Below are 8,361 nucleotides of genomic sequence, written 5' to 3'. Positions count from 1 at the left end.
TCAAAAGTTTATATATATACATTGTTTTACGTTTACAATACTATTTTAATAATTATTTGTATTTTATTCTTTTAAACATTTAGTAATTATATATATTATTTGAATAACTATAAATTATATATTTATTATTTGTTTTTCTCTAAATGGGTGCCCTTAGATATTTTTTAGGTGTTTAACTTATATAATTGTATATATTTATAATAATATTTAATTGTTAGAATTGTGTTATTCACCTCATTTGTGTTAAATACCTAAAAATCTATTTTTATCTTTCTAAGCAAGTTAACAACTCCTCCAAGTAAAGGATTGACATGGTAATTTTTTTTATTATATGTTTTAATCATCTTAAGGTGGAGTGGACATGTGGTTAGGCGCATGCATGTTTTATCATTGTCACCAATATATGTGTCATTGCATTAATGCTCAAAGCTTGTGTTTTTGACAGCTTTTGTGAGAAATTAGTTAGTTAATAAATATCTTGATTTTATCTTCATATGTTAGTATTTATCCTTAAACATCAATCTTATCAGTATATCTATTTTTACTTCATGGTCAAGTTTTGTAGAAGTATAAATAAGGCCTCTCCCCTATGTTTTCAATAAGAAAAAGAAACGAGAAAGAAAGAAATGAAGTAAAATACTAGAGAGAGAAGTGTGAGTGTGAATGCAGTGGAAAATTAGGAAACATTTTACATTTCTAGCAAAAGCTTTGGTGTCAAGGTAGGGGTTTCTATGTGAAACATTTATTTATGTACTTTAATGTTCTTTACACTTTAGTTATAGTTTTTATTTTAAATTCTATAATTAAGGTGTGAATCACGTCTTAATCCAAAATTAAGTAAATCCGTGGATTAGGGTGTGACAAACTGGTATTAGAGCGAGTTTTATGGTTTCATTAAATTGTTTTGTTATTTATTGACATGTTAAATTAATGTTTAGGATGCAACCCGATTACAGCTTCTATTGAATGTTAGATTTGTTGCACTTATAACATTGATTGACAAAATCTCAGTGTCGGTTTCATGACAACTTTTTGATGTAATATTTCTCGTGGGTTTGTTTATTGGTGGGTTGATTGAAATAGAGAAAGGAGAAGAAGGTTAGATTGGGGTTTGAAGATGTTGTTTTATACAACTGAAATAATGATGAAAGAGATAGGAGGAAGATGGAGGAGGGGAGGCATGGCTGGAGGTGGAAGGTACATGTAGTTCTTGTTAGGTTTGGTAGAGTGTGCGGCGGGTGGCTATTGAAAACTTTTCATTTTCATTTTTTAAATTTTTTCGGACTCAATCAATAGGGTTAAAAGTGTTAAGTCAATGGGAATGTGTCAATAATTAAAAGGTATTTTAGGAATAATGGTGAGTGGGAAAATAAGATGGGTGAGGAAATAGCATAACTCTTTTATAAATGAAACGAAGTCAAATTGACCAATTTGGTATGGTATGTTGATTTGCTGATTAATCCTACATTAATGACGATTATAATTATCATATAAAATGTTAGTTTTTAAAAATTTGGAGAGTTTACTCTTTATCATATAAAATGTTAGTTTTCATGTTGATAATAGTTTCTAAAAAATTATTGCAAACTTTTTATTAATTTTTTTATATTAATGGCATGTTTATTAATTTGTAATTGAATTAGTGGCATGTTTACTAATCCATAATCAGATTAGGAGGAATTGAATTGAGGAGGAGTTGAATTAAGGAGAATTAGATTCTTGATTCCTATAGAAGTTGTTTACTAAACCATATGGATTGAGGAGAGTTAGATTCCTATTCCTATTGAAGTTGTTTACTCATATAGAATTGGGGTGTGAGTGGTGCTAATAACTAAAATTTCCTCGTTGTTGGGTTAAAGTAGATGGCAAATTTGGAATTTTAAAAATTGTGTGAGGATATAATGGGTAAAAAAAATATGATTTCCTAATGGGTTAGTTCTCCATGAATTATAATACCACATCCCACCCAAGAATTCAATTCCTAATTTTGTGTGGCCCCACTTACTTTTTTATCCCTTGATATGAAATAAAGGCAGAAATCCTCTATATGTAAAATTCAATTCCTAATTCGAATTCTAATTTCTGATTAGTAAACACACCATGTGAAGAATTGAATTAAGGAAAAGTTGGATTGAGGGGAATTAGATTCCGAATTCATATTGAAGTTGTTTACTAAACCATATGGATTTAGGAGAGTTAGATTATGGATTCCTATTGAAGTTGTTTACTAAACCATATGGAATTAGGGTAGGAGCGGTACTAATTACTAGAATGTCCTCATTGTTGAGTTAAAGTAGATGGCAAATTTGGAATTTTAAAAATTGTGTAAAGATATAATGGATAATAAAATTTAAAAAAAAAAGAATTTCTAATGAGTTAGTTATCCAGGAATTAGAATATCAACTCCTACCTAATAATTGAATTTCTCCAAAATCAGGAATTCAATTCCTAATTTTGTGTGAGCACCATTGACTTTTTTAGTTCTTTGATATAAAATAAAAACAGGAATCCTCCATAGGTAGAATTCAATTCCTGATGAGAATTTCAATTTCTAATTAGTAAACACACCATAAGTTTAATTATATTTTTTTTCAAATCCTGAAAAACATCATGGGTTGGATGTTTTTATTTAAAAAAAAAAATAGCCTCTTTGCACGCACTTCCGTACCTATGAAGGTTTTTTTTTTAATTTAATTTAAAATTTATTTTAGAATTAAAAAAGATAATGGGTAGTCGTGTTCCATAAAAATAAGATCAATTATCTAATTTTTCTTTTCATTTAATTTTTTAAATATGAAAAAGTGTGAATTTATCATATTATCCTCATTTAATTAATAATTTCAATTCTTAATGTTTGCATTAACCAATGACATTTTCTAGTATTTTGAATGTTTCACCATTCTCTGCCTTTTACTTTATATATATAGATTATCTGATTTTTCTTTTCATTTTAATTTTTTTAATATGAAAAAGTGTAAATTTATCATATTATCCTCATTTAATTAATAATTTCAATTCTTAATGTTTGCATTAACCAATGGCATTTTCTGGTATTTTGAATGTTTCACCATTCTCTGCCTTTTACTTTATATATATAGATTATCTGATTTTTCTTTTAATTTTTAATTTTTTTAATATGAAAAAGTGTGAATTTATCATATTATCCTCATTTAATTAATAATTTCAATTCTTAATATTTGTATTAACCAATGGCATTTTTAGTATTTTGAATGTTTCACCATTTTCTGTCTTTTACTTTATATATGTAGAAAGATTATCTGATTTTTCTTTTAATTTTATTTTTTTAATATAAAAAATTATGAATTTATCATATTATCATTATTTAATTAATAATTTTAATTCTTAATATCTATATTAACCAATGATATTTTCTAGTATTTTTTCATAAATCTCCGAAAGTTTCTAAACAAGGAAGAAAATGGGACTCGGGACCAGTGTGGGCGAGTGGCAGATTGCACACGTGTGAACCACGAAAATCGTAAGAAGGCGGTTCTAGGCATTGCCGTGGTGTGTCGCGCAAGGTGAAGTTTTCTACTTGTCTGCCTGCCCCTACCAAAACAAAAAAACAAAATAAAAAAACTGCAAACCCTAATAAGTTCCAGACAGGGAGCCACAAACCTTTTGGCCCCAAAATCGCCGTCACTCACCTGAATCCAAAGCCATGCAATTCTCTCAGGACGACTTCGATCGCCTTTTGCTCTTCGAGCACACTCGCAAAACTGCCGAAGTTAACTACGCCAAGAACCCTCTCGATGCCGATGTTCGTGCCTCTCTCTCTCTCTCTCTCTCTCTCTCTGTTCTTATCTGCTTTCGTTTTTCAGGGATTTTCAATTTACATGCTTAATGGTAAACTCACCCGGTTGTTATTTCGGTGCAGAATTTAACTAAATGGGGAGGCGCGTTGCTCGAACTATCGCAGTTTCAAAGCCTTGCAGATTCGAAGGGCATGATTAATGGTAATTTTGATCAATTTTTTTTGTTGCTTCTTTAAACCCTAATTAGAAGCTGTGTTAGTGTTTTATTTTAATTTTTAATTGGAATTTAATTTCTGTAATAAGAATGCAATTGAACACGATATTTGTTTAGATTCGATTTCGAAGTTGGAGGAGGCTTTGCAAATAAACCCCGCGAAGCATGATGCACTATGGTGCCTAGGAAATGCCCACACCTCTTTCGCATTTCTGACCCCTGACCTCGACGAGGCAAGGCCTTATTTTGATAAGGCGTCTGAATTTTTCCAAAAGGCTGCGGATGAGGTTATTTATTGCCTATCTGAATTCTCAATATTTGTTGTATTTGAATATCCTAGAATTGAAGAGAGGATTAACAGTGGGTTTGATTTTGTAGGATCCTGGTAACGAGCTTTATCAGAAGTCCTTAGAAGTCACATCTAAGGTATTTCTAATGTTATTTCCCTTGGAAATCTATTCTGTTAGTGATATGGTATTGTATTATGAATTTTTTGGCAGATTCGACGCAAGAGTTCTCTTGGGAATCTTAGCTATTGACTAGAACTGAGTGTTTTTAATGTGGTTGATTGGAATGTTGGAATTAACTTAAGTTCAGAGGCCTAGGATGTAATACAGTGGGATGAGGAAGTTCATAAGTAATAAAGTTAAAAGGTGAAGCAATTTCAGAACTGGTATTGCCTGGGCTATGGCAACCTTCAGATCGAAGGGTACAGATCCTAAATTGCTGCCATACATTATTATATAGTTGGGTATAGGTATTGGTGGGCTCAAGAGGTTTTCTTTTATAACATGATTTTTGGTACCATGGGGACAAAGGCTTAAAGAACCAAACAAAGCACAAACAGCCCTGGGTCTGTGGACCCAAGTTACCTCATCCCATATGAGGTGGATAATAGGTCGGGAAGGATTGAAGTCCTAACTGTGGTGAAGGTAAGAGGGCGAGTGTTGAAGGGCATTATCATTTATAGGACCATGGCATGTGGCTGTTGTTTGTAATAAGAAGCAATCTTATTCTGTAAAGGCTAGGCCTTCCTACTGTCCAGCTTAGGACTGAAAAATTTGCTAACTTTGGAGTTGGTTTAATATTTATGTAATTATATTAGTTTGATTCTACATTACAAGTGCGACATAGGTAATTGTTGTTCATGTCTTCCTAGGCACCAGAATTACATATGGAGATCCATAAGCAAGGGATGGGTCAGCAAATTCTGGGTGGGGGACCTGCTGCTCCATCTTCCAGTACAAAGGTTAGACTCTCAAATTATTACTTTATTCTAAGTGCATCCTGTTCCAGTGTGTTTCTTTGTTGTTTCCTTGGCCACAAATGTTCCTGTATTGGTTGTTAGCTGGCTGTTTGTAATTGTTATCGACATTAAATTACGTTGTATTGGATTGAGATGTTTAACAACTTTCTCTTATATTATCCATTCAACATATTATTTGGTTGTATAATTAAGTAGGGACCCGCATGCTCTGTTACCTTTCCAATTATATTTAAAGGTTAAAACATGTACCTGATTGTATATGATATGGAATTGTTGAAGTCTACATCCTTAGCACAAATTAATGATTGAAGTAATAGTTATTCGATAATTTTGTAAATCATAAGGACCTAACGATGCTGATGCAATAATGCCTATGGGCTAACACTACTGGCCCATTTTATAAGTGTGATTTGATAAGTATATTACTCTTTTGTAGTATCAAATTACAACTTGATTTGCCTTGTCACCATTGGTTGAAAAGTCATACATATCCAAAACTGTAGTTGGAATTTTTATTTTTTGGTTAATTCAGTGGTGTTGTTTGGTTACAGCTACAATAAAAGAAGGATAAGAATTGTGGATCATGGAATATAGCTTTCAAATTTGACTAAGATGTGGCGGTTAGGATCTAAAGTAACAGGTTGTCCAAAGTGTGAAGTACCGCGACCCCCCACCCCCACCCCTACAAAGGGAATATATAGATAAATGTACGAGTGCACTAGATTACAATGAATACTAGTTTTTTTACTTACCTTCGATTACTTGTAGAATCTTTTCCATATTTTGAAACTAGCTTGAAGTCCTGTTTATGTGCAAATATGGGTACATAAGTATATGTTTCTTTAGGATAGTTTAAGCTTTTCATTGTCTAGATGATAGAAAGCTTCATTTTGTATTCGTAGGAGGAACTTCTAATTAAATTGTTTGTTTGATTCCAGACCAAGACCAAGAAGAGCAGTGATCTGAAGTATGACATATTTGGATGGGTTATCCTTGCAGTTGGCATTGTTGCATGGGTTGGAATGGCGAAATCTAACATGCCACCCCCACCCCCAAGATAAGCTTTATATATCTTATGACTGAAGTAACCCTTCCAGCACATTTGGTTGAAGGTTAATATTTTCTTTAAGATACTCATCTGGTTGAGTTGTAGTAATTCAAGTAAATCATGTGGTATGCTAACTACATGTTGATTTTGACCATAACTTTTTCTGTGTTTCTATTCTAATTAGGAATATCATTTTTATATGAGTTAATTGCTTGTTCTCTTACAAAATAATGGATAGTGATCTGTGTTGGTTGGTTTTTGTATGTTCCCATCGAGCTACTTGTTGCCTTGCTCTTCAGTACTCTTTAGAGGTTTTCACAGAATTTATCATTTGTTGGTTGTATAATATGTCTGGGGGTTCATTATAGAATGTTTTCTCTTATTATCATTTTTTAAACCACTTTCTAAGTGGCATAGTGGAAACTAGCCAGCTTTCTAAAAAGATATAATTGTAGCCAACTTTCTGGAAGGATTTAATTGTGGCCAACTTCACTGAAAGATACCAAAATACCCTTAATCTCATAACCTACACGCAAAAGACAAAAGAAGAATAGTATTCCTCAATCTTTGGAATGTGCGCCCAAAGTCCTCAACTCACAATCTGTGTCTAAAAATTTGAGTCGAGGTTGTATGAAAAAAAGGGGTCTTTCAAATATAGAGAGAATAGGGAGACGATAGGGATTAGATCAAAATAAAAAGGTAAAAAGGGGAAAGAAATAGGGTTATTCCTCCATTCATACGTATTTGAGACATTACATATATTATATGGGTTAGGTAAAATTTCATATGATTTAGTAAACATAATATAAATTCCATCATTGCTAGATCGATCCATATGATTCGATGAAGAATGAGCAAATAGTGGGATTTTTGTCTTTAAACGGGAAATTAAAAAAAATGCTTGGGGGTGGAAATGAGGCACCTCCTTTTCAGGGAGAGCTAATGCTTGTTGGGTATTTTGGTTTGACACTGCTTCACACCCAAAAAGAAGTGAGCTACGTCTGAGAACTTGAGATAATGGGTGTAATCCGAAAAAAGATTCATAAGTGGTTGTTAATGGAGTTGAAGTTACCAATCACTTTTTGACTCTGCGCCAATGGTTCCACTATTATTTATTAGTGAACAATAATTGAATAATTCCTTCGTAGAGATAGAGGATGCATAACAGGATTATTAGTTACTCGTTGGGTGTATTTGGGGCATTTACCATTAAGCGATTTATATGAATCATTAATTTTTCTTTCGTGGAGTTTTTCCACTTGGACAGAAAGACCCTATGAAGCTTCACTGTTCACTGGGATTGGCTTTGGGCCTTTCCTGCGCAGCTTATGTTTTTGCCATTACTGTAGCGGTGACAGTACTAGTAGAAACATCACCAGAGTGAACGGTGTTGTTGGAGTTTCCTCTGGTCTCTACTCTCCCTGGCGATCTGTCCAGCAAAAAGCTCTGAAGCAGTGTGTGAATGATGTCAATGTATTTTTTTTTTTTTATTCCCCCTTCTTTTTTGAAGACCAGAGATGAAGGAGGAGATAACTTGGGTTTTGGTTTGTTCCTTTAAGAGATGGTGGAATTCTTACTCTTTGGTAATCGGGTTATTTTAGTCTGAGACTGCTAAAAGTTGGTTGTTCAAACTTTAACAAACGTGGCTATTTTGTCTTTAGATTAGTTGGATTCAGGCCATTTTTCAGGAAGATCTCTTTGGTTTATCTTGTGTTAATGTTTCACTCCAGAGTTAATAAGGGAAGAAGAGATCTATATTAGTCAAGTTATTGTTTGGAGCTACAAATCCTGTTTTTAGGTTCACGGCACGCACGCACGCAGAAAAGTGGAGGGAAACATGGGAATGCAGAGTAGTCTCTCTCAAAGAGAAATTCATTTCATAATGATTGAGCATTTATAATATAAACAACTGCAATTGAATTTTCTGGAGCTAACACAATGTTATGATATTTTGGATTTGCACTAATTGATCAATTATTAGCCTGAAACTAATAATTATAATAACAGCTTTATTAAGTACCTATAGCATTCTTATGATGAGCTTATCATACTCATG

At 32.8% G+C, this 8,361-nt stretch overlaps 1 protein-coding gene across 1 annotated transcript; it reads left to right on the top strand.

The window, feature by feature from the left end:
• Positions 1-3,452: 3,452 nt before the first annotated feature.
• On the top strand, positions 3,453-6,568 carry LOC117615115 (mitochondrial import receptor subunit TOM20-like). The gene is made up of 6 exons (XM_034344121.1): positions 3,453-3,781; positions 3,899-3,977; positions 4,108-4,277; positions 4,369-4,416; positions 5,150-5,239; positions 6,196-6,568. Exons 1-6 carry the CDS (start codon positions 3,683-3,685, stop codon positions 6,316-6,318), a joined length of 609 nt encoding a protein of 202 aa, XP_034200012.1. The 5' UTR covers positions 3,453-3,682; the 3' UTR covers positions 6,319-6,568.
• Positions 6,569-8,361: the final 1,793 nt, after the last annotated feature.

The sequence above is a fragment of the Prunus dulcis genome, chromosome 1, assembly GCF_902201215.1.
Source record: "Prunus dulcis chromosome 1, ALMONDv2, whole genome shotgun sequence".
Taxonomy (NCBI): Eukaryota; Viridiplantae; Streptophyta; class Magnoliopsida; order Rosales; family Rosaceae; genus Prunus; species Prunus dulcis.
This window is presented reverse-complemented; position numbering and strand designations above follow the sequence as displayed.

Bases quoted from the DNA above. Each gene is read 5' to 3' on its own strand.
- LOC117615115 (XM_034344121.1), top strand. From the start codon at position 3,683: ATGCAATTCTCTCAGGACGACTTCGATCGCCTTTTGCTCTTCGAGCAC. The intron at 3,782-3,898 runs GTTCGTGCCTCT...ATTTCGGTGCAG, and splicing joins AGAACCCTCTCGATGCCGAT to AATTTAACTAAATGGGGAGG. The intron at 3,978-4,107 runs GTAATTTTGATC...ATATTTGTTTAG, and splicing joins TTCGAAGGGCATGATTAATG to ATTCGATTTCGAAGTTGGAG.